Source organism: Alosa sapidissima, chromosome 11, assembly GCF_018492685.1.
Source record: "Alosa sapidissima isolate fAloSap1 chromosome 11, fAloSap1.pri, whole genome shotgun sequence".
Classification (NCBI taxonomy): Eukaryota; Metazoa; Chordata; class Actinopteri; order Clupeiformes; family Clupeidae; genus Alosa; species Alosa sapidissima.
Window position 1 is genome coordinate 13,601,046 of NC_055967.1, and position 26,481 is coordinate 13,627,526.

The 26,481-nt window shown below is 39.9% G+C and overlaps 2 protein-coding genes and 1 long non-coding RNA gene across 9 annotated transcripts in view; 1 reads left to right on the top strand and 2 right to left on the bottom strand.

The window, feature by feature from the left end:
• LOC121723735 (transcription factor SOX-6-like) overlaps nt 1-4,338 on the top strand; it is a 63,385-nt gene extending 59,047 nt beyond the window's left edge. For 6 of the 7 annotated variants that reach the window (XM_042109775.1, XM_042109776.1, XM_042109773.1 and 3 more), the window contains 2 exons: nt 408-624; nt 1,212-4,338. In XM_042109775.1, coding sequence (XP_041965709.1) covers nt 408-624; nt 1,212-1,518 — 524 coding nt within the window. In that variant the 3' untranslated portion in view covers nt 1,519-4,338. The other variant, XM_042109779.1, reaches the window with a different exon arrangement.
• An 859-nt stretch (nt 4,339-5,197) lies between these two features.
• On the bottom strand, nt 5,198-16,166 carry LOC121724514 (ethanolamine kinase 1-like). The gene is made up of 8 exons (XM_042111118.1): nt 15,898-16,166; nt 14,492-14,757; nt 13,522-13,659; nt 10,261-10,409; nt 9,730-9,813; nt 9,449-9,609; nt 6,873-6,946; nt 5,198-6,459 (listed from the first exon to the last, which is right to left on the bottom strand). Exons 1-8 carry the CDS (start codon nt 16,021-16,023, stop codon nt 6,399-6,401), a joined length of 1,059 nt encoding a protein of 352 aa, XP_041967052.1. The 5' UTR covers nt 16,024-16,166; the 3' UTR covers nt 5,198-6,398.
• Nucleotides 16,167-22,298: 6,132 nt separating this feature from the next.
• Nucleotides 22,299-26,372, bottom strand: LOC121724287. The gene is made up of 3 exons (XR_006035178.1): nt 26,312-26,372; nt 23,836-23,912; nt 22,299-22,876 (listed from the first exon to the last, which is right to left on the bottom strand). It is a non-coding gene; the product is annotated as an uncharacterized LOC121724287 (long non-coding RNA).
• Between the last annotated feature and the right edge of the window lie 109 nt (nt 26,373-26,481).

Here is a 26,481-nt window from a genome sequence, read left to right on the forward strand (position 1 = left end):
GATTTTGTAGATTTATATAGGCTTCACTTTGCCACATCAATTGTGAAAATGGAAAGGAAATATCTGTGATTATGTTACAAATTGAAGGCATATGAATTGGACATAGGGCATTGATGAAGATGATGACTGGCCAAACTAAGAAAAAATGCATTACAGACATTATAGGTGATACACACAACATTGAAACAGAATTACAATTACATGGTGACAACCTGTAAAATCTGTTTTTGTTGAACTCTGTTAACTTTTGGACCATGGTCTGTACTTAAAGTAATCTCTCTAAAGAAAAACTAAAAGATGACATTCTGCTTCAATATGTCACAGCCAATCCCATTTGAAGTCCAGAACTATCAGTACAGTATGAGCACTGTATGCATGGTGACCATCCTTATCTTGCTTTTCTAAAGGTTCCCGCTGGAAATCGATGTCCAATCAGGAGAAGCAGCCATACTATGAGGAGCAGGCTCGACTCAGCAAGATCCACCTGGAAAAATACCCCAATTACAAGTACAAACCCAGGCCCAAGCGGACCTGCATCATCGACGGGAAGAAACTGCGCATTAGTGAATACAAGCAGATGATGCGCTCAAGACGGCAGGAGATGAGGCAGTTTTTCAACATGGGGTAAGAAGAACGTAACAGCATATTTTAAAGCAGCAAGTGCAACGCTTGACTCTGTTTTTGCAGTTGTTCCTAGCCCCCTAGCTTAGCTAACAGGCATTTAAATAGAATAAATCTTGAGCTTTTGTAATTCTCACATAGTACGTAATTGTTATCTTAAGATTTCTGTGTAAATGTTCCTTTGTGTATACACTGGGGTTATTTATGCACATATGACATTAATGCTTTTCTTTCAGAAGTAGTTTTGATTTGATTCAGTTCTCTATTAAAATGATACAATATAAACTGAGATCCCAAAAACTAATGTTAAAACTGAACTGAATCATGAAAAAATAGCTTTAATCAATTTGGTGTATTTATGTATTGTTAAAGCATTGTTGGCAATTGAGAGTGTTAAATTGCATGATGTTTCCTCTTTCCCATTTTATATCTAGAAATTCATTATAGGTCCATAAAGTCAGGTGCTCTCCTAGCGCATTAAGGATCCCATAAAGTGTCTGCTGTGATATATAGAGGACAATAGGAGCAGAGTGGAGATTGAAATTGAAAGCTACAGTTAATTTAGCTTCTTTCTCTGTCTCTCTTGTCAGGCCACAAACTCATGAGATACCTGTTAACTCGAGCACAGGTACGATATATCCAGGTAATATCGCCATACCGACCACCCCACCTGCGCCTCACATAGCATCAGACTGCTCCAGTGCCTCTGGCAGCCCCGAGCCGGCCATTCCTGTGATCCAGAGTACCTTTGGCGTGAAGATGGAGCCCAGCGCCTTGCCAACCAGCGAACCCACCAACGGCGAGGACGAGATGGACATATACGAGGATTTTGAAAACGAGCCAAAATCAGACTACAGCAGTGACAATGAAACACGGGAGCCGGTCAGCGCTAACTGAGCATGCTCAGACCACTCCCTGTAAAGTCTCATATGGACTGAGCTTGCTTGGACAGCGTCCCACCAACAGGCCGGACTGTTCTTGACAGGGCATCGTAATGGAGTGGGGTGGGGTGGAGCTGGCATGGCGCGCGCTGGACTCAGGATTTTTCCACTGACTGGAGCAGGCTCGCGAGCAGCCGCCCCATGCCACTCGAGACAGTGGCACGCACCAGCCAACCAAGTCACTGTCTAGCCATTACGTCGTCTGGCCTAGCCATGGTGTTCAGCAGTATCTCATACAACTGTGGGCTAACAAATGCAGATGTCAAATGCAGATATAAAGATGACCAAAACATTGAGCTGGAGAGAGAGAGAGTCTCTAAGGAGAGTAGGGGGTGAAGGGGGAGTATTTCTAGATAAGATGAGCAGATGTCATGGAAACTCACTGATGTTTTGCATGTACAGTATGTGCTAAAGTAAAGTGTGAAGATGGGTATAACGATCAATTTGTTACCATTCAAAACATTAGAAGTCACTACAATACATTATTATATCCAAACTAAGAATACCTCCATTTCCAAACCGAAAATCAAAGTATATATTGCTCGTTAAATTATTTATGGACACCAACTGATGGATGGATCTGTTTTGGTAGAGGTATTTATTTGGCCGTTTAGCGGCATGTTGTGTTCTGAGGGAAATTAATTCTAAGCACTGGAGCTGGTGGAGATACTCCCACTGCATGTGTGTGTGTGTTGGTGTGTTTGTGTGTGTGGTGACATGTCCACCCACCCAGCTCTGCTCTGCTCATGTGCTCTGGCTCTGACCGTCACCATACCAACTGATGAAGCTCGCAGTCTCAGCCTGTTCTGCTGTTCTGTTTTTGATTGATTGAGCCAGAATCAGAGACAGGAGATGATTCAGCTAAATATGTATTGTTTTTTAGGATTGCATGCATCTGAGGCTATTAGTCTTAATCTGTTTGTTGGTCTTAAGACATTTCTTAATGCGTGAAGTTAGGTTGTTTTTACTTTTATTTAATCCTTTTTATGTATATATTTCTTTTCTTCTTGCTTCATGGACACTTTTCATAGTCAAGTCATAGCCTATTAAAACCTTGTACTGTCAGGACTTGAAACTTACAACGATAGTATTTAAAATAAAAGTATTGCTTTTTTCAGTCTAAAATGTTACTCGTACTCCCCATTGAAGTCTAATATAAATGTTTGAAATGGGGTTCCTTCGCTCACTCAGGAATGTTGTGCCAGCGTGTGAATGTGTTTTAAATGAACTATTTAAAAAGCCGGGGGAGGGTGGGGAAATGAGATACTATATATTGTTGACTTTCAATCCCATTGTTTTCAGTATGTTTTGTGTTTTTATTTGTTGGAAATCTAAAGGTGCCAAAAAGTAAAGTAGTCGAAATCATAAATTATTAGTAAAGGCACTTAACAGCACAATCGCTTAATGAAATTCCAGCCTAATTACTCAGGATGTTGCCAGTTTTCTCGATGATCACCAAGTGGTAAGGGGGCAAAGGCCCACAATCATGTGATCTGTGGTGTCTTCATGGTGAACTAAAGAACACACTCAAGTATTTGGAGCCTTGGGTTAGAGGTGATGACATAGAGAAACAGGTCTGAAGACAGGGAGCCAGAAGGTTTACAATATCTTGAGCTGACACCACCAATGTTTTAAAATAAGTCTTAAATTTCATTGCCATTTAAGAGGAATTTGCATATGTAATGTATAAATTATAATGCAAGATGTGTAGATGTGCATGTGTAAAAAGAACCCCTAAATATTGCAGGACTGATTCCACAATCATATTTAAACTATACGGTTTACAACAGTGGCAAATATACAAGTGTTACCTCTACTTGCATAGTGAGTACATTTTTCTCCAAAGGTGTCATTGGTGATTAGGCAGAATTGTTCATCCATACCTATTTTCTAAGTGTCACAGACTAGATTTGAATCAGACTCGTCTGCTGCCAAATGTCAAATTGGTGTAATGGCATCTGGCAGTGATATGGGAGTATTCATTTCTGCTCATAGTTTTCATAGTCTTAATTTTTTCTACTTTTTTTGGAGGGGCGGGGGTATTTTAAATTAATGTTTGCAGTTTCTTTTTTATTTCAAGTTTACTAATTGTAAGTTATTTAAAAATTCTTTACATTTTTCATAGGGCAATGTTTGTAGGCTGGTTTGGAATTTGTACATTTTTCACGTCTGTGCCAAATAATGTTATGCTGGTTCAAAGACAAGACAAGATGATGTATTGTCATTGAAATATTGAAAAACAGATAAAAACAAAAAATATATTGAACCTTTGTAGCGATTCTGTTAAATATTATAAGTGTTATAAGCACTGGATATAAAGTGTATTTTTAACAAATTCTGACTAATGTGAAGATGTTCTACAATACACATGGGTTGTGACTAAAATGCACACAATTCTGAATCTCTGACATTTTGACATCTGTCTCATTTTATGTCATTGACGCTTCATTTCAAAAGAGAATGAATGAATATTGATGCTCCAGTGCTGCCTGTGGGGTAGTGACTAGTCAGCCTCCCTCAACTGTAACACACACACAAACTCACACACACACACACAAACTCTCTCTCTCTCTCACACACACACACACACACACACACACACACACACACACACACATACATATCCTGGACATACATACAGAACACTTTTGTGTTAAATATTGTATTTGAAGCTATTTAGTGTATAATAACATTTTGTTGTATTTATTAGCCTCTACTGGCTCTAAAACAATGCGATCAAATGACAATCAGAAAAATAAAGACTCTGCAATTTGGACTTTAATTGTTGTTATTTGTGGTGCTGGTTTTGGAGTAGACATTCAGTCAAGATTCAAAGGGGACTATTTCACTAAGCGAAACACTCAAACACTATTTGATTTTGACCCGATTCAGTCAGACCAGACAAACGTAAAGAGCCGGGCCGAATTCCCATCTGATGGTGTTGTACAGTTTGAGCATGCTCACTGCATATCGGACGTCATAATCAGCGTTTCAGCTCCGGTCCATCTTGTCCATTGAAAGGTGTAGGTGTGAATTACCATGTTGTTCAGGATGAAATAATTGCAGTGTCTGCCTGGCTATACTGTAGTTATGCCCTCATAATTGTATTGTTAATAACAAAAGTATTTATAATTGTAGTAATTCATATGTTGTGTTAATTGCAAGCCAGATTTCATGAACAAATCATGACAGACAAGACATGTATTTAATGGCGTTTAAAGGTGCAGTCAGCGATGGCACGAACCAAAAATAAACACTGTGTGGAGTTTCTCTTGGAATACTGAAGGGGGGGGGGGGGGGGGGGTGAGCTACCTCTCTGGTGTGTTTTGTTTGGTCCATGGTTAGAATATAACACACATTGTTTTGGACAAAAGCATCTGCTAAGAAATTTAAATATAAACATAAACAAACGCTGACTGCACCTTTACTGGATTTCCAAATTTCATACTGAATTTTCCCATTTGACTGAACAATCATTAACCAAACATACTGTAGATCTTCGTCATGTAACTACAGCATTCAGTCCAAACCTGGGAGCATAGGCTGTGCTTACAGGTGTCATACTGTACTTTGTTTTCCTTAAAATGGAAACCTGAGAGTATTTTAGCAATACAGCCATGTTCAGGAAACATTGATAAGAGAGGCATTCAAAAAGTTTATTGCTCTAGGTTTCTTTGTTATTTTCAAACTTTTTCAGCTCAAACAAGAATATGAAAGACTGGCACTTGAACAAACTGATGTTAACTAGATATTCTTTCAGCTTTGAGTTCACAACTCTTCTGTCCTTTTGAAACCGATTAATCTGACCTGCAGAATTCAGATGTCTAACCTTCAGGGCACATTTTTTCCCCCAACCATTTTTTGGTTCAAGGGAATTGCATATAATTACAACCAATTTCGATACTTCAAACATTTCTGAAGTATGGTGTGAAAAGCATCAAAGGTAGTGCTCTCTTTGATACTGAGTCTGGATACAGTAGTTAACACTGTGCTTGTCAAGGGCCAGTCATCAAAATACACTGCATGGATGACATTACAAACCATTCTGTAGTACTGATTCAAGGGAAACCCTTGCAAAGTCCCTAAATTACTAAGGATTTAAATTCACTTAATTATGCTGTAAATTAATAGTAAGTTACTGGGTGATTTCCACCAGTAATAAGTTAGTAACTACAGAGAAACTACAGCCTAAGTACACCTAACCAACCTAAACCAGTAACTACACAGTATTTAAGTTAAGTCACCAGTTGAATTGCTGATTTACAGCTGGGTTTGTTAAGTTACCACAGTTACTTCAGTTTGCCTTTGTATTTGTCAATAGTGCTTCAAAGGACAGAAATCATACTTGACTCAGTGAATTTCAATGTTTGTCTGCTAAGGAGGTTATCTCAGATACTGTAGATGCCTTTCAAAACATTTTTTTGGATTAGGCCTCTCTGAACAGTTTCAATGAGAGCAGCATTTTGATGACCATTGGTCTGCAGAGCTACTGTAAATTTGGGGCAAATTAAAATTCAACATTTAAATGTAATTGTTTATTTTAAAAGATGCCGGGTCCCTATCCAACTCATACTTGATCTTCTATTGTCATAATGTTTGTACAGTTTGTCTAATTGTCTAACAGTCCAAAACAAGGCTGTAGCCCATCCAATTCTCCATTAGAAATGATGCAATGGTGTGATGGAAAGTTTATTGCTGACCAACTGAGAGAATTCCTTAGCATAAAATGAGATCAGATATAAACATTAAAATTATATTTTCCATTGTATTTGGTAGCTCACTGCTTACAAAACCTTGGGACATCATGGGCTGAAGCAACTTTGTGTATGTTGGTGTTTACATCCCGAAGTACTCTTCCTTTTTGTCAAAATAACGCTTAAATCTGGCATGGGCATATCTGAAAAGAAGAGTGCAATGTTCAAGGGTCATGGATAATGTATTATTGATTCATATGCAAGTTATTACAAATTACATACATCAACTTCCACGAGAGACCACCAACCCTAAATTAGCACTAATTCCAGGAGATGTACAGTATGTCTACAGTAGGAGCATTAAAATGGTGTAAAATGTTACCCAGAGAGTAGCCGTTAAAGACACAAATCATATTAAAACGTTAAAGTAAACATTCCTGAGCAGGCATACAAGAGTTTGAAGACTGAAGGTTGAAAACAGTTACAATGCAGTCTGTGCATTACTCCAAAATCTCATCTTTGGCCTAATCTTGGGATCTGATGATTCACAGAATCTGGAAGATTCTATGTGTTAAAGGGAATACATAAAAGGGAATTGTACTGATAAATAACTTACTTGATGAAGTCAAAATTGATAGTTGAATATCTGGCCTGAAGAATGGCCCATAAGCCCCAGAAGAAGTGTGAGGCCTGAAAACACAAGACTAAATGTGTTGCCATGTTGCGATTTCTCTTCATTAAATATGGAGCACTGAAGCCCCAGACACACACATCTCTATCATACAGCACGTTAATGCAATGGTGCCATAAATTATACCCATCCCACACATCCCGCTGTAGTCAACACATGGAATTATTTTTTGTAAATACATCATCTGATGGACATACTGTAGATAGGGTGCAAAAATAAGAGGTGAAGTTACCCTTCCTGTTATCTGTTGTGACAATTTGTTTTGTTGTAAATGTTTATTATCACACATGTAGCAGTTACTGTTGAACAGACTATAAGTTCAAGGCTGAGATGTCCCCCATTGAGCTGTAGGCTATGTCCTGTGCTGGAGACGTGTTCTTGGCTTCTATGAAAGACGCCTCTAGTGGAGTCTGTCATCTCTGCTGTTATGCAAGTTGACCTCTAGTCTGTGGCAAACTAAGTTTAATTAGGTAATGAAATAATTGATGGAATGAAATATTTCCAACGCTTTCATTCTTTACTAATCTAAAACATTGCATCCTCCACATATTGAGTGCATTTCTGTGTGATTAATGGGTCAGAGCATCAGTGGTGCCATTAGGGCTGATCTTAAGCAGAAACCGTCAACACTGGGAGTCATTGAGATAACAGAAGAAAAAAAAAAGCCATGATACAAAAAAACTGACACTCAACAGAGGCCGAGGTGACATCACCGAGCTCCGTGTCGCGGCCCCGGGGGGCTTGTGGGTCCGTGCGGAGCCCCCGTGTCCTCTGGCTCACTCTCGCTGAGCTCTGGGGACGAGGAAAGCTGCCGCGAGGCCTCACCACAAACCGTGGCAGCGCTCCACATCACAGGAGATGCCCGGAACCCCTCCCCTCACAGCCAGCCAGCAAACACCGCCATTGGAACCGTGACTATGGCCATACATTGCAGTGCTCACAACTGAGAAGCTCAAATCTGCAAGTTCATTACAAACCCAAATGGCTTACTTAATGGACCCAAAAGGTTTATTTGCATCCCCTAATAAAAAAAAGAATTCAAGTACCTTTGACGAGAGCTCTGTTTGAATTGGTCAAGTTGTACTTTCTGACAAGCCTTAAATGAAAAACAGCTCTCGTGGGTATCAGTTTCGATTGTTTTGATAAACAGGCAAAGCCGTCGCTGTGTGTGCCAGGTTAGTAAATAACAGGCTGTGTTTCATGTCAGTGGGAGGGACACAGGGAGAGGTGATTCATTCCTGATGTGACTTCTCCCAATTTACTCAAGTCAACAGTCTAAGTGTCACCACAATCTGATTTCAATTATAGAGATGTTCTCAGCATCTTATTAGTTTTAAGTGTATGTGTGTTTTTTTATCTTATGGCTTTGGCAAGGCTCAGTTATTCTATCAGCCAAATGCTTTCCAACCCAAACCATATTGTGTGTGTGTGGTTTTGCATATGTGTGTCCACATGCATGTGGTATGAAGACAATGCCATGCCAGTTTTAAACTGACAATGAAATCTTTATGTTTAGATCATGAAATCAGCTGTAGGTGTGTCCTGCAGAACTGACTATGAAATGAAAGATAATGATTTACAGAATGAGTTCTGGCTTGAGGTATGGATAGAATGTTAAATATCATGCTCTTTACTGTATACTGTAACAAAATTCCACTGATGATATGCTAATAAGGAGAAGCGAGTGATCGAAGTGATGAAGAAGTGATCGAAGTTTTACTGTACATAATCCAAAGAGCATAACACAGAAAGTCTTTTTTAAAGAGACTGACGTTGGTTTTCTGAAAATATCTAAAAGTATGTTTGTAAAATTAGTATAACATTTTGCAAGCCATGTTTATGGAGAAATATTCAACTAGAGGACATAAAAGCTGACATATTAGATCCCTGCCCATGTAATCGTTTCCCTAAAGTAATAAACCAGATCCTTACCTCATGAAATCCCTTTTTGGTACCATTGTCATAGTTCATGATTGTACAAGAAATAGGTGTCTGTTTAAAATGTTTGTATACAAAGAGTTGCTCAGTGGACATCTCAAAAAGAGTTTAATTTGGTTTCAGAGATGTGATGTTTGGTTTAGTAAAGGAAGTAAACTATTTATCCCGAGGAAATAAACACAAATAAACTAATCCACTGCCTGCATTTTTAGAGTCCTTTACTCCACTGCTGACCACATGTGAGGGCCGAGCCAAAGACACAGACAATGTCTTTGTGTCCTGCACTCATGCTTCAGCCCTGGACAGAGTGGAAGCACACAATGTACTGGTCAGTCTTTCTGGCTTCAGCTGAACGATTAATGTGTGTCTGAATGGTGGGTTGGGCTAGGTTGGACGGGACAGAGCTTAGTGGACAGGTTTTAAGCATTCCTTCACTCTGTCCATATCAATGCTTCATTTGCTATTTGTTGCACACTGTTTATTCCACACTAGATGGCCACTGCACTGTTTTGGGAATTGTGTGTGAAGTTGTGGATGGGCTGATTCGGAACTAGGAAACTCACCAGAGAAAACTTGCAAACGGTGACGTACAGGTTCTTTGCGTCCTGCTCTGAGACTGCGCTGCCTTTGCCGGTGATGCTCCTAGAGCTCCGTAGGTAAGAGGTCAACCAGTCCAGCTGGAGCGCCACGCTAGGGTACAGACCGTAGTCAATTGTGGTCACTCCTGACATGGGACAATGACGAAAATGAAACAGCAGAGAATGAAAAGACAGGAAAAATACCCAATTTCAAAAGAACCACCCATTTAACAAAACAAAGTTTATTTCTTTATTCATTTGCCTACCTGCAAATTCATTGAAATGGTTGGCAATATCAAACGCCTGATAGTTAAAATCCGCATATTCATAATCAATGAATTTCACAGAGCCTGAAAAACAGAGGATTGAATCTCAAAGATAGCATCTTATGGCAAACCATTACTGTACCTAAAACATCCCTCTCCATCTCCATAATTCTTTTATTTGAATGACCAACTGAAAATCTCATTTCCAAAGAAGACAATTTAGACAGAAAACACATGACACTACTGCAAACTCTCATGCATTCTTTTACCTCTACAGTACTGGTTATCAGTTTGGTTTCAAACTGAAATATGGGCTTGATGTTCGACTGAACTCAGTCTTGTAATCATTCAAATAACACATCATGGCAATAACTTTACAAGTGCCAGACAAGACTTGTAGTATTCCATCAGGAATATGCTTTTTGAGTTGAACTTGACAAGATTGAGTTCAACTTGACAGCTTTTGGTAGCTCTAAACTGCTCAGGGAAGATTTTTTCTTCCATAGCAATAGCTTTGGCACCTCAACGTACCTTTTGTGTCATTGAAGATGATGTTCTTTGTTAGAAGGTCATTGTGACACAGCACTGTGGGAGAGTAAACGTGACCAAGGTGTCTTTTTAACTCGTTCATCTCACTTCTCAGAGCCTCCACGCTGGCTGCCCCTGGGACACACAAAGACCTGGGAGAGGAAGGACAGAGTTGCTTTGACCAGGTGCCTGGTGCCATTTCACAGAGGAGGCAGTATCACAGACATAATGTAAATTGCTACTTTCAGAGATTGATACAAAGTTCTTCTGAACAAAACACAACAGACATGTTGAATTGAACACCAGTTGATTGAACGATTAAACATAATCATCATTCATTAAACTTACTTTGGATGTAGGGTTATTGAACCCTACACACACTTCAGTTCATTTACTATAAGCCTTAGATTTTCTTTTGCTGTCCCAAAGGAAGGACATTCTTTATTAATCATCAATGCCATATGCACTTAACTGTGCAGAATACTGTTTGGAGTTTTGTTTGTGTGCGCATTTAGTGCGTCCATACACATTCTTCAAGTCCAGGTGGGGTCATCAGATTGACCTGATTCTCCTCATCCTGAGGAGCTACTTCTCACCACTTGCGTCACCTGTAAGTGCTTCACAAATATTGTGGCCACTCTAATGATTTTCATGTATCTTTTTCAGTCAAGGAGGGAAAATACAGTCATTTAAACACCAGTACCTATTTATGCCTCTGAACAAACAGTTGTCATAGCTTTATACACAGTTGTCTATGTAATTTAGAGTTGCTTGTGGAGGAGAGCACAATAAAATGAAAAGGAAACAGGTTTCCTGTTTATAGAAGAGCAAGGCTTTCTCACATACTCTACATGTACAACCAAGCATGCCTGCAATGTATTCCTTTAAGACTAGGAATCATTAAGAATGTGTTACTAATCATGATTCTGTGTAAGATAGATAGACAGACTCTCTCTCTCTCTCTCTCTCTCTCTCTCTCTCTCTCTCTCACACATACACACACACACACACACACACACACACTCATATCTTGTTGCTGTATAGACATTTGTTTTTCAGAACATGTACAGGTCTATTCATCAACCCTCACAACTAAGCACACACCCCAGCCTAAATTTCTTCCTCTTCCTTTCGAAAGTGAGTAATTTCTGAATAATGCACTTCTTGTTCTTGTTCTCTAAAGCAAACAGAAGTTCTCCATCTTGTAGACCACCACCTTTCCACTGACTGCTTGGAGAGCAGAAAATACAGCCCCCTTTATCTCGCTGCATTCACCGAGTTGATCTCCCTCACATAATGTTCTGAACATTAACAGTGCAGAACATTCAGAAAAATATACAACATTAAACGAAGAAAATAGATAAATTGTTAATGATGAATTTTAAGGTTATTTTGGTCTGTCATTTGATTTATTTTATTCCTTAAAGTGCATCATTATATAAAACCCATATGTACCTAAAGGAAGTCATTTCTGATGTGCAATACTGAATCACTCATTGTGTAAACTAATGTCATCTGAATGGATCATTGTAAGATTCAGTATGAGCTACGATTCAGTATGAGCTATGACTACAATGTCAGGGCATCCTTTCCATAATAATTAACTGCCATATCCTTCTATGAGCCATTTATTGAATGAATGTTCTTCATCCACCAAAAGTGATTCTTTCATTACTTGTTTGCATCACTGATGCCATTAATCTCTAGTTCATCCTTGCGTCTAAAAAATCAATTTATATTGAGATAACAGCCTTAAAATGATTGTTTTTTTGTGTGTTCAGTTGCCTTTAGATGCTGAAATGAAGGCACTGAGAGCAGCTGTGCAGCTGTGCTTCACACTCGGGAGAGCAGCAGGGAGTCGGTTTATATTCTTTCTGCAGGTGCTGCCTTTACCAGCTTGTGCACATGCACATGTACAGCCGCTCACACGTTTTTGTTTTCTTTCTCTTTTTTTCTTTTTTAATAAAATAATTGAAAAGATCCATTGACATCAATAAGACTCAGAGCAGCTGATAAATATTGTTTTGTGTTACTGATGAGGATATACAAACAGCAGCACAGATTATAGTGCATTGCAACCCGTTGCCATCTATTGGAAAAGTCAATGCACTACAACTCTTCTGGGGACTGGTTTGGGCAGGGGAGGATTACACTCAAAACTTTTGAAGGTTATGTTGAAGTATCAGATCCTTTCGATGAATTGTCTCACAATCTTTGAAAGTAGTGGGACCATACTAATGACTTCACAGGGACAAGGCAGCCAAATTCAAAAGCATATGCTGCTAAACAGGGTGGATATGCTGGGTATGTGGCTGTGTCTGTATGCCAATTGCATAAGATCAAGTTTGCTTTTAGTGCACTGAGCTTTCAACTTCTGACTAGTCTAACACCCAAATTAAATCATATTCAGTTTTTTCTCTGGTGTCAACAAAGTGCACCATCGTTTAACACCATCATTGTAATTGAATGATGATAACTGACATGGCAATATGAAGTATACTGACATGATGGCTTTAGATGTTGTGTTAATAACATCAGCATCTCACACATACTTTAGCCATAAAATATCAGTAATATTAACACTCAATCAACCCTACATGTGAAATGGATTGGGGATCTATCTGATTAATAAATGCTTCTATTTTTCCAGAGGTATGATGTGTCAGAGGTGTAATGTGTCAGGGGCATAAGGCTCAGTAACTGACAACACTGTCAATATTTTTAGAGACAGAGGGGAAAGTCCTACTGCTGCGTTTGTCTGTCCAGGCTGTTTAAATATGTAATATACCTGCTGTGTCACTGACAAACACCAGTCTCCTCAGTGTCAATGAACTCAGTGTCTCACTGCAAGGATGGTGTGTTCACTCCCTGGCAAGAGAGGAGAACCAAGAGCCTCGTCTCCATCTAAGAGAGGGAGTTAAAGCAGATGTTGCACTTTACTCCTCCCGGTTGTCTGAACTTCCGACTTAAAGCAGCTCAAGTAAACAGTTGTAAATGTTTGACCGATAAGCTGGCCAAGTTGGTTAATGTCTGCCCCTTTGTAGTGTCTTGTCTCTGAGCACACCATCTCTGATACTATGACCTCTCTCCATGACAGTGGACAATGTCACTACCCAATCGGCTGCCCACCACCTTTAGATGATGATGAATACTGTAAGTAAGACAGCAAATATCTGTATATGACTGTGTCTGTCATTATCTCTGAAATAAAAATGTGTGCATGGTGCTCTTGTGCTAATATTGTTATGATGAGACTTGACTCACCTTAGCATTGGTGTCTCATTCTCAGATTCCTGAACAAGCTGGAGGAACTGAGACATTTTTGTCCAGAGGACAACCTGAGGGGGAGAGCTTGTCCTTGGCTTAATGCTGTGGATCTTTGCCATTTCTCCAGCAATTAGTCTGCATGTTAGCACAAAGACAGAAATAAACTTTATTTCATGCCCTGAATGAATGAAGAAATCTGCACAGGAACACAATTCTAAACAGAGCACAGACAACATCCATTATGTCTGTTTTTTGAGACACTAAGTTTACAGTTTTGAGAGCCAGTTTAATTTAGGATATCATTGACCTCTAGAAAAAATGCTAACTTCTGTCTGATCAGACTGGTGTGCTGAATGAAAAAAGAGTCGCGTCTGGTCCTTAATATGGCCACTTCCTCTTCACACAGGCCCAAAGACAGTATGCAGGGTGACCTCTCACTCTCATTTGTTATGTGACCTTCACTTGAAAACAAGCTCTTTTCTTCCTGAGAACTGTGTCTTGGTATGGCTCTGTTCTGTGTCAGGGCCCTGTTGTTCTCTGTGTCTACAAATAGACAGAAAAGGCACAGAGTGCAGCCATGACTCTTTGTACAGAGATGGCTGGCAGTTCCCATGATCCAGAGTCCTCCTTCATTTAGACGTCTGCTTCATTTTTTGGGTAGGGACCAATAGCCCTTAAAATGGACATAATATTTCTGAGCATGACACCACTCTTATGGCGCTTATCTTGGAAAATACAAATGGACACCCAGAAGATTAGATTTTACCATGGGATAAAGAGCACTGCTCTGCAGATTCATTACTGCAGTACTGTGTCTTACATACAACAAAGTTAGTTTCATATCCAGCACTGAAAACCTCCCAATTCATCCGCGATGCACAGCCAATGTGTGAAAATAGTAGCCTAAACACATTCTAAGAGAATTTAGGTCAACACAATGTGGGTGACATAACCCATTCAACTGTACCTGTAAATGTCTGGCTGTCTCAGCAGTGGGCCATCCAGCACCATGCCATGCAAAAACTCATAACAAATGCCGTTGTCAAAGCTGCAGTACAGTTTGGGGCCACAACCGTGTTCATGAAGTATCTGAAACATGTCCATCTCTTTGTGCCGGTCCAGATAGAGGTCAGTCATGTTGCCATACACTCGCACCAGCACCACATCATCCGATGATCGCAGGCAGCCTGTGTAACAGCCCATCAACTGGTTGGTGATGCCCTCTGTGAAGACCTAGAAGTTCACAGATTGAATTAATGTCATTCATGAATTGATCAACTCCTGGACATAAAACATTTTGGACATAAAAAAATATTTATTAAAATAATGGTTAAGGAACAGGTTTAAGAATGTACACTCAGGTGTGACGTTTTTTTTATTTCTCATTTTATGTTGCCTTGAAAGCTGTTTCCTGGGATTCTTAGCTATGTGTCCTGTTACTGTATTTATATGCCTGAGGTTCTTGGTTACATCAGGGTGTGGTATGTTTCATTTTTCTGCTGCATTATTTTTCTCCTGTGGACATATTGTCCCTGCTCAGTCTATCCAGTTGTGAGAGCACAAAAACAACGTCATACACTGAGACCTCTGCAAACATGGCCATTTGACCTTTGATTAAGTATTTATAAAGGAATTCTTGAGCTTCGTGAAAACAAATACATTGCAGCCAGAATGAGAATTTGTGATCAAACTGGACGAGCCTTTGTCATCAGAGTCAGGCCAATAGTGTCAAGATTTGGAGCAGATCAAACCCAGAGCAGGGCAGAAGAGAGAGCTTGCACACACAGCAAGTAGAGCCTATTACTTTTCAGTGATGTGCAGAAAATGTCTATTGGTTTTGTCTGTGCTGATTCCCAAGCTCAGTGTTTACATCATATGTATTTTAACTGAGTCTATTTGATCAGCACCATACAGAGTGATAAACTTGAGCTCAGTCCATGCCCAGGTCCTTACAACACTGATCCCATGGAGAAATATTAAGGCTCAGTTTTGACTGGGGACAACTATTTAATGAAATGATAATATCATTTCATATCATTACATGTAGCTGAAATACAATCGTAGGCTAAAACATTTTTATTAACAAATAGCAAACACCGACTTTAAAGTAAAATAGTCAAACAATTTCTTGCAGCCGCCATTTCCCTTTAAGGTACGATAGTACTGACCTACCTTTATCATATGTACTGTGTATTTACTCATGAACTGTGTATTTACTCATGAACACATTTTCTCGCTATTTTATGCATTTAAAAGTGCCACTAAACAATAGGCTTTTCCATGGTCATGCACTGTAGTCATTGTCTTTCATTACAGAAACCCTCACACCTGTGAAATTCATATCTGCAGGGAACACGCCACCACCAAACTTGCCTTAGTCTTTATGTCCTCTGTCCTCCACTTAGGCCTAAGAATCCTCAGCAGCTCCATGACGCCACTGTGGGGCTCCTCTTCCTTAACGCTTATCTTCAGGTGAAGAAGCCCAGTTATGGTCTCCATTGTTTAAAGGGACTTTAAACTTTTTACTTAAAGGGAGCCTATTTTAGCTACAATAACAGCTGGATTGCTTTGGTTGCTATAGCCCATCTGTCGATCTGTCAAGGTTGACAGCTTATCAAAGTGCAATGTTTCTCTGGACATCTCCAATGCTTAACTTGTGACCAAAGATTACATATTAACCTTCTGCTCAAAACTAGAGACACGATACCCTTTATGGGGGGAGGGTCCTAGACTCTTTTACAAGTTGTGTATGACATAATACACACTCTTCTTCAGTGGACTTGGTCAAGTTTGAATGGAACAAATGAAGAGCCATGCATTAAAGTAGCTGCTGTAGAGACAAGGGTAGCCAGGATAAAAGCATTTCACCTCTTACTTTCTAAACTGGCATATACAGTGCATAGTTGTGTGGCTAAACACACTGCAAAAACTGTTTATCTAATCTAACCAAGTGTCATCTTATATCAAGATAAAAAATGTTTTTAGTTGGTATCGTTTTCAGTATAAGAGACTTACCTAGTGCATTTGACTTAATTTAATGAGAGTTTGACTTATTTTAAGACGTCTCATCATGAAAACAAGCAAATTTGGCTGCCAGTGCATTAAACAAATTTGTCTTAAAAACGAACAAATTTGGTTGCCAGTGCATTGAGCAAATTTGTCTTGATAAGACTCCTTATTAATTAAGTCAAAATTATCTTTTGAGAGAGCACTAGGTAAGTCTCTTTATACTAAAAACAATACCAAATAGCTTTTTTGATCTTAATATAAGATTAATAACCATTGGTTAGACTTTATTTTTTTGCAGTGCACAAGCATTGTGTTGGCCACAGCAGGGTTGTGATTAAATTCTCTGAGGAGCACATGTTAAAACAAAATGTACTTTAAATAGATCCTCTGTGAAATTAAAATCATCAAAGATAAAGGAATTGAAAATGACTACTTATCTTACTACATTTTAGTTGGCTAACTGTTTTCATCTTTCTGTCTTTGTTCCACATTAAAAAGAACCACTGAGGAAAGAGATCCTCCCACCCCCACCCAGGAATGAAAAAAAAAAAAACTAGGCTAGGGGTTTTCTGTCACCTCATTCTCATTTGAGACTGAGTGGAAAGATTTTGTGTAATTCTACAATGTACCATCACACACGCTGCATGTGCCAACCTCTTTAGCAAAATCAGGTCTCATCATGGAGACACAGCACACTTAAATCCAGTCGCACAAAATTCACTGTCATTCCTGGGCATTTTTTGTCAGAGAATGATGTCTTCCGTCTATAATTTTCCATGGTCATTTTGTGCGTAAATGTATAGTAATAGACATATTTCTAAAATCTCAAGGGATTCCATTTTCATTTCAATCATGCCACCGTATGAATGAACACTTTCTCCTCTCATGCCAACAATGAGCGATCATTACCACAGGACAAGTGAATGGGTGGCTTTCTCCCTCGAGTCAGTCAAATTTGCTGTGGCATCCAATGACAGTCCAAGACAAACAGGGGTGTCAAACATGGCTGATGTCCCATTTTTCACTGCCACGGAAATGTGTCTTCCTAACAAAGCTATAGGTATAACATCAGAAGCCAAGTGGTAAACACTTTTATGTAGTCCCTGTGTCAAATCAGACTGCTCTTAAGCTCTGATCTCTAAAAAGGGTGTTACAGTGGGTGTGACAACCAAAGAGAACTGGCAACTTACCTCAACAGTGATTTAGCCTAGCATCAATTTGCAGGGCAACAACATTTGATTAAAATGTAATATTTGATGTAATTTGATATGCATGAACATGACCAGATCCAAAGACTGTGTGTGTTTGCCCTTGCATGCAGACTGTGTCTCCGTTGGTATAATTTAGATAGCCATCTCACTTTGCTGGCCTTCAGTTCAGAGAATGATTTACCAGTTTGGCAGGAGGCTCATGCTTTTTGGGTCATCAAGGTCAGAGATATCTTTTTAAACTCAAAATGCGGGACCCACTGATCTTTTCTAGTTTGCCTACTCTGTAAACCCATGGCATTCGGCTCATGGCACAGACAATTTTCCCACCTCCTCCCCTCTCACCACTCAGCTGAATTTTTTTGGTATTGTTCTCCATCAATCAGTCTTGTGAGTTTTAAAACAACTTTGGGTTACCACCTGACCCCTGTGACACTGTTAAAATGCTAACCTTAGCCATCTCTCAGATATAGAACGAATATAGGGCCTAGTGTGAAATTGGCAAATGTGACAATTTCACCACATCACTTGATGAAAGATTTGTTCTTGTCATTTTTGTGATCAAACGTTAATTAAAGGTACACTGTGCAAGATTTTCACTTTAATATAACCTTTACAGAGCCAATTTGATGATAAATGAACTTAGCGTTCGAGTCGTTGCAAACGTAACGAGTCGCTAACAAGAGAACCATGAAACATTACCTACTGTAGGCCTATTCAGTAGATTTCTCTTTGGAGATAGTTTTTGCCTGTTGTAATCCTTCATCTCCACAACAAAGACCTTTTCATTGTGTAGGCCTGGGGGAACAAGCCACGAGAAGTAGGCTTTTTACAACAGCAGAGTAAAATATATACAGTCACCAAAATAGCCTACCTGAACCTGCATAGTAGGCGATAGGCCTACCTTTAATGTATTAACTAATTTTGTTAAGAAATAAAGAGGTCTTGTTTGCTTTCCTTGTAATCTAGAAATCGGGCTTTGCATTGATTGAGCCCATAACCCATTCAGAATGTTAGGCTACTGTTACTTTTATTCTTAACCAAACCCAATTAGCCCCAGGGAAACAGTACAGGGGAAGATAAAGACAGTCCTCTAATTGAGCTGCTTTTCAGACTTTTCATTAAATATGTAGGCATCTGACCTTCAGTTTGAAGCCGATTCTAATCATTTCATCTTCAAATAAAAAGAATGTCTTGGAGCGATTGCAGTCTGGGTCTTAATTAGGCATTCACTTTTATCATTCTAGTCACTGGGTGGGCAAGGGCAGAGCTACAGTATTTGTCTGACTCACGACACATTTGTAAACTCAGGAGGATGTATCAACATGAGATGTGCTTTCTTCATGATCTTTAGAGCTTTCTTCATGATCTTTAGAGCTGCAATTCAACCTTGTAATTCAAGACTTGTTAAGCCTTGAGTGCCCCATAACATGGAGCTTGCCCCAAGTGTTCACAGATTGAGGATGTGTCTGTTATGTACAGTATGTGTCTCATCCTCAATGACAACATACACATAACAATGCAAACCTTTTAAACACTTCAGAGAGGACACTAGTGACATGGAGCCTTTCCATTTGAGATGAGGCACTTTGTCTAGAAAATATTCCATAATTGACAATAACCTCTCCCAGTTAACCCTCTTCACAACAGCTTTGAACAAGTTTCATTGGCTTCTTACATGCATTTTATTGTGAACATTTTTTACTCAGCCCCAAATACCAAAAGTTGGAGGAAATAGGATGTCTAAAACTGAGAATGTGAGTGGAGAATCGGTCCATAGAGATATCTGAAAAGAAGGAGATCTCTTACATTTAATCTCATTGTTGTCTAGGAGGAGATAATAAGGAGTCTGGATTTTCTTGGGGAACGGTGACCACAAAAACTTTGAACTCATGCATCATCATGATTAATGTTCCTGTTGCAATGTTTTTTGTTTTAGTTTATTCATATTCTCTTAAACTTGGAGCTTAGTGTTAGTGGACTCTGCTTTGACCATAAACAGACATCTCACAGGACAATATCAGTGCCCTCACCGTTAGGCCATGAGGCCATTATTCAAAAGACAGATGACCAGGCTTCCAGTAGAAAGCCAAGAGCAGGATCAAGCAGCCTCTTATTATCGCTCATCTCATATAGCTATGTCCCATTAAAGTGCAACATACTGCATACTAGTAGGCTGAAGATCACACTGATTTAAGCTATTGATTGAAACTACACATTTAAACCCAGACCACAAATCTTCACATTAAAAGAGGCTAACAGGAAGGACAGTGCATCTATTCACATCACCATATACTGTATCATCAGTATGATCTCTGAAGCAGGATAGTTCTGCTAACATAATGCTAACTCTGTGTTATATAACTTGACCTGCGTATGAGGATATTCATATTGACTGTAAGGCTTTCATGAATATTACAAGGCAGGATATTTGGAAACGGACATTCAAAATAATTGCGTGAAGTTGTATGAAGGTGAATCTTTGTTTTGTGCTCATTTCAGTGAGTCTGTATTCAGACACCTCCTAATCCTTTGTTTCTAAATCAAACAAGAGTTGCTAGTTACGTTGTATGAGTAGTTAATCGTTCTACACTGAGTGCTTTAAATGGAGCTTGAGCAAAGATATAAAATATATTGACTACAAGGAGAGCTATCTGCATATTCACTTCTTTCCCCCACTCCCAGCTCTTTATAAGTGAGTTTCTACTTTTTGTTTACACTGAACAGACTCATTGAGACCGGTGGTGACAGCACACACAGTGATCATCATAATTAGCCATGTGAACACTGGGCAAAGCCTCACAAACTAATTAGTCGTCATTGCCTTTTACCCCTCTAATTTTCTCCCCTTTCTGCCAAACTAACCACTGTGACCACTGAAATATTTGTATCATTAGAGCCTCAACAGTGTTTGGTTGTACATCCACAATTAAAAAAGCACAGGGCTTGCACACAGATATTACCAGAATCCAACATGACAATTTGTAAATAAATGTTTAATTCCGTAATTGGATGTCAAATAAGATCTGCCACAGTGTGGCGTCCCCACAGAAGAGGCCTAATTATGTAATGCTGGTGTATTTGTGCATGTGGCAGTGCAGACACTGGTCAGACTACTCTTTTTTCTTTAAATATCTTTAAATATTTAAACTGAAGACTACATCAGTTAAACTACATTGTACCACACAGTGTAGTTCAGCCATGCAGTAAACTGGAAATTGGCTCTGTCAGGGGTGAAATGAAGACTTTAAAAACATTTGGGTATGCATTTGTGTTCTTTCAGTCCTTTTTCATGACTTTCAAAACATCTCCATTTCTTCACACTGCCAACAGTGGTGCTAACAAAGGTGATTTGAGCATCAGATATCTGAAATAGCACCATCTCAATTAAACCTATTTATACCCTAGCTGTTCACATCATCTGCAAGGCAATAGTGAATAGTACAAGTTTACTGCTGCCACCAAATGCTGCCATTATCCCACAAACCCAACCCAGTCTAAACTACTGTATTTAGCTAACCAAGTTCTCAAAGTCAAAAGTCAAAGTCTGCTTTATTGTCAATTCTGATGCACAGCTCAGAGAGGGTGTATTTTGTGTTACAAAATCCTGAGTTTATATTCAATTAATTTGTCTTTATTCATTCGTTGGAAGGTATACACATTATAGTTATAGTCATTTCCTGCCATGTAGTTTTGTACAGTTTTTGCACAGGAAAGATCATTGAGACTGAGAAAGCAATGTGAGTTGTGGTTGAGGAAATAATAGCAAGGGAGAGATAACAAAAAAGGGTTTTAGAAGAGGTTGAAATGGCCATGGGCTATATGGTGGTGGACATGCACATCCAGAGAGAGAGGTTCTCTTCCCCTCCATCCCTGCGCTCTCCCCTGCATATTTCATAAGGAGGTCTGGAGGTGCGAGCCCTCCACTGCATCCACCACTGCCTCAGAGCAATGAGCAAAGAGCAAATGCCCTCTGCCCTGGACCCTCTACACACACACAGAGCCTCAACTACCCTGACCGAGTAGCATAGCCCAGTAACGAGACCCAGGATGCCCCCTTGGTGGAACGAGGGAAGAAGAAAGAGAGGAGCTTCCCGATGGAGGACAAGAGAGGAGGGGGAGAAACCTGAGAGATCCCTTGCATCAAACTGGAGACAACATAAAGGACAAATCTGCCACAGCATCTCTCACCGTGGGGACGAGGAGCAGGAATGCAGAGCCTCCCAGTGGTCTGGAGAATGAGTCCTGACCTGCCAGTTCAAAGCCACAAGAGGACTTGGGCACCACTGTTTCTGTGTCTCATATCTGGCTTTCTCTTTAAGTCTGTCTTCTTCATCCCTCTCTTTTTCTCTCTGCCTCAGACAAAAGCTTTGTTCATCCTCTTTGTGCATAATAAATAAAATAATAATAAATAATAAAAAGGAAAGAAATGTCCCTTACACAGAGATGCACAGTTGCACTGTGGCATGAGATTCTTCATGTGACTTCGTTACCAAGGTTACTAATGCCAAAATGATTACAATGATTTGATTAGTAACACCTCTGAAATGCTTTTAGGGTTAAAATGCTCAGCGTGTGTCTGTCTGTAAGTGTTGAATGACTTTGAGTTGTTTTCTTCTGTTGAAGCTGCAGGCCCTTCCTCTAGAGATTAGATATGTGCTTGAACATGTGTGCAGTCAACACCGTCGGTGACCCCCTTTCTGTGGCAGACTCTTGTGTGGGTCATTTGTATAGAAGAGGATCAAAGCCGATTCAAACACAAAGACACTGGCATTCCAGAGATTACAATGCTTCATCAAATATTGCTTTATTCTGTGCATGCCATGTTTATAATAATCTTTTTTTTTAAATAAAAATGACAAATGAACAGCTTATACCACATGTAAAAGTATGGTTATATTACATTATCATAACACTTGTTTTAGTAGCACATTTCTTTTTGATCAAAGACCCAATACACTGATAGCAGACACTAGGGGGAATGTGAAGTCCATTGAAGTGGCCTCTCACACAAAGCTTTCCTCCATGTTGGAGCAGAGTAGGAAGGAGTCCACCAGTCTGGGCTTGATGAGCTGCTGGTGGTCAGATGGCTCGATACTGTCGGGACAACCAGCTGCTAAACGCCTCAGTGCAGCCTGGGAACACAGACTCAAAGCGTTGAACACCGGCACACGCCCTTACCGCTCATTTAGACACTTCATGTTCTGTACATTTAAAGGTGCAACAGACAGATTAGTGAAAGTGGTTAAATGCATCTTCAACACATGAAGGACACAAAGCTTCTTAAATGCATTTTAATACTTATGAATGATAGAACGTTGCTCTGTGGACATTGTTGAAGTGAGAACACATCTGGTGTCAGATATTTGATAATGACTACATGCAATTGAGGAGGATAAAGTCTACATTCTATTAATAAATCATTCAATTTAAAATATGTTAGACCTGATAGATATTACAACTCGTGCACAATAATGACTGGTAGAATGAATAAATGAAAAATTTGGGCGGGCAGCCGTGGCCTACTGGTTAGCACTTCAGACCTGTAACCGGAGGGTTGCCGGTTCGAACCCCGACCAGTAGGCACGGCTGAAGTGCCCTTGAGCAAGGCACCTAACCCCTCACTGCTCCCCGAGCGCTGTCTGGTTCCACAATACAGGATGAACCACCAGCTCCCTCGCAAAACTTTCTTTTCATATCTATCAAAGCCTCTGAAACTGATTAATCAAAGCCACAGTTAATATTATGGTACACAGTAGGTATCTCCATATCAAACACCCAAAAGTCTACCCTTGTGAAGAGTGCAACATATAGAATATGTATAAAGTGTGCATATTTAAATGCTTTGAATTTCAGGGCATATGCTATCATTTATGCAGGGACTGTGATGGACAAATGGCCAGTTGAAGCCTTATCCTGAGGACGTATAGCCTAATTAATGAGATTAGGGTCCATCTCATGCACTCTGGGGGGCTTCTATCCACAGGGGGACACGGGTGAATCAAAGGCTAGTTATTATAAAAGAGAACTAACAGAGGGGGGAACTGGACGGCCCAGCAGCAAGTGGAAAAGCGGATGGACACTGATGACCTACCAGGCAGGCTACCAGCACTGAGTCACTGTTGTTCCTCTCAGCTGGAGAACGGCACAACTCAATGAGACGAGGGACGGCTGTGGACAGACATGGAAAAGAGAGAAGAGAAATAGTAACTTCATTTGTATTTATTTACATGATACAATTCTGAAACATGATACTTAACTTTAAATATCTTAATAACTTTATCTTTAAAAATCTACAGTATTATTCACATCTACAGTACTGTAGATACAGAGAACATATTTGTAATGTTGTATTCAGTGAGTATTGTATTGAGTGTTGTGTTAAAAGGTTACTAATGAGCTGCATGGTTAGCCTTGACTCTCAAGTATGACAGAGAGGAAATGAAGAGGCTTGCACAATCTCATGATTGCTCTCCAAGCAAAGAGTCTACAGTCATTGGTTGCAATGACAGAGCAGAGTTTGCTATTCCCCCTTTTTAAATGCAAATCTCAGATAGGATCATTGTCTCGTGACTATCTGTTAAAGTACATACACAAAATTCCATGTCTTTCAGAAGAGTCCCTTTTTGTGACATTTGCGTCAATTTCCACATCTCTCAGATCCAGAAATGGCCTCAGATCACAAGTAAAATTTGATCGGTTCATCCCAACAGTTCTATTCCTTATAATGGAGAGGTTATTTCTTCTCTTACTTGAATATGCTGTGACAATATTAGTATAATGACAACATAATACCAGACCACTGAAATTTAGCTGGTGCCATCTAAATTGTAGCTTGGTTTAACCAGACTTAACCAGAGTTAACTTTGAAATCATTGGCCTAACCAATCACATTGATCAGGGCAGTCAGGAAACAATGGATTTAGGCCTACCTTTGGTGTACATAAATGTACACATTCTTCAGACTTTTTTATGTTTGCAGACAATGCTACTACCGTTTATCACAGCTACTGTCAATTTCAACTACTGTAATGTAATATCTCAATAAAATGAAAATAATCAGAGATACTAGGTGGGCGGGGTCACACTATCTAAATTGTAGAGCTTAACCTATTTCTACCTAACCACAGACAATACTGTAGGGCATACCTTAACATCTGTGCGGTATCTTGACTTCTCTTGTGTGACTGGCTAAGGCTGTAAGGGTGGTAGTGTGTGTTTGTAATGACAAAAGTTGCAGAGACACAAAGGAACACTGTGGCCTTGACACAAACATGCTTGTGCAAGGAGGGATGTTGTGGTAGGCCCTGTCAGCCCTCTCAGCCCTGAGCAGAGGCATATCAGCAGTAATTGCGTGCAACCTTTCCTCCTCATGTAGGACTGTCATCAGGAGTGATGAGATTGCTGGTACCCGCTGGCTGGTCATCTGGCATGGGCATGCTTATCCTCCCCTTGCTATCTTAAGGGTTTGCTGTTTCTCATGAGCGCATACAGTACTGATTCAATGAAAACACCGTCATTCACCTTTGCTGTCAGAAAGGTACCATCTGCTAAAATGGCACTAAATCCAACTATATTTCATAACTCATTTACTACAAAGGTGGGTTAATGGCTCACTTTAAAAAAGGCCGATAGCCAAGCTCCACAACCATTTCCATGATCCTATGGGCAGGTATACGTTGAACTGACACCCTACCGGACTGTGACTTCAATAAGTGTGCAAGTTCCTACTTTACAACTGGACTGGACTATGCAAGTACAGTAGGAGATAAGGGGACTTCATCTAGCCATTTCAGGTCCAAAACGGTGCCTGCACTTTTAAGGACTCCAAAAGTCAATACGTTTTTATTTCATCTTCGAGAGCCAGAGTATGTCATTTGCCAAGGTCAACTTGTTTGAGTTCCCCCCCACCACCCAGTCAAGTTTGGAAACTTCATCATGACAAAGACACTGGTTTGAAGACGGTAATACTTGCACTTATCATCTCAAGGTCATTTCTCAGTGGGAGTTAGCGTCCTCTTCATCTTGAAATTGAATTGAAAAATTCTTTGATTTGTTTTTGAAGCTCTGCACAAATTACCTTCCTTCATCATTCCACTTTGAGATCTCTATACTAGTTTAAGTGAATGCCCTCTCTTTCAAAGTCTCATTTAAAGACCAAGGTTCAAACTAAGTTTTGGAAGTGGGCCATGGTTCATAACATCGTCCCTCCCTGAGGGTTATCAGTTCTTCCTTGCATGGGTGTCTTTCTGACATACCAGATATCCAACTGGACTGGACTGGATCTGAATCACTGATTTCTATGTTGATGTGTGTGTGCACTAACTAGGCTTACACAACAATTTGCAAAGACCAGATTCAAAATCTGTCTGATTCAAAGTTGGGTCAAAATCATACAGTGTCTGCTTGGCATAAGTCGGCACCAATCAGAGGCTTGATTCACCCTTGACTTTCATGTGATAAGCCGATGTGGTATGATAAGAATGCAGTTTTGAGTGGGTATGTGCAGATGTGTATATGTGTGTGTGTGTATGTGTGTGTGTGTGTGTGTGTGTGCTTGTCAATCCTACCCTGTAGCTGGATGGCCGTCTGAGCCACCTCAGGGTCTCTGCTGAGTCGGGCCAGTGTGACTGGACTACAAAATAACTGGACTACATCAGTTAAACTACATTGTACCACACAGTGTAGTTCAGCCATGCAGTAAACTGGAAATTGGCTCTGTCAGGGGTGAAATGAAGAC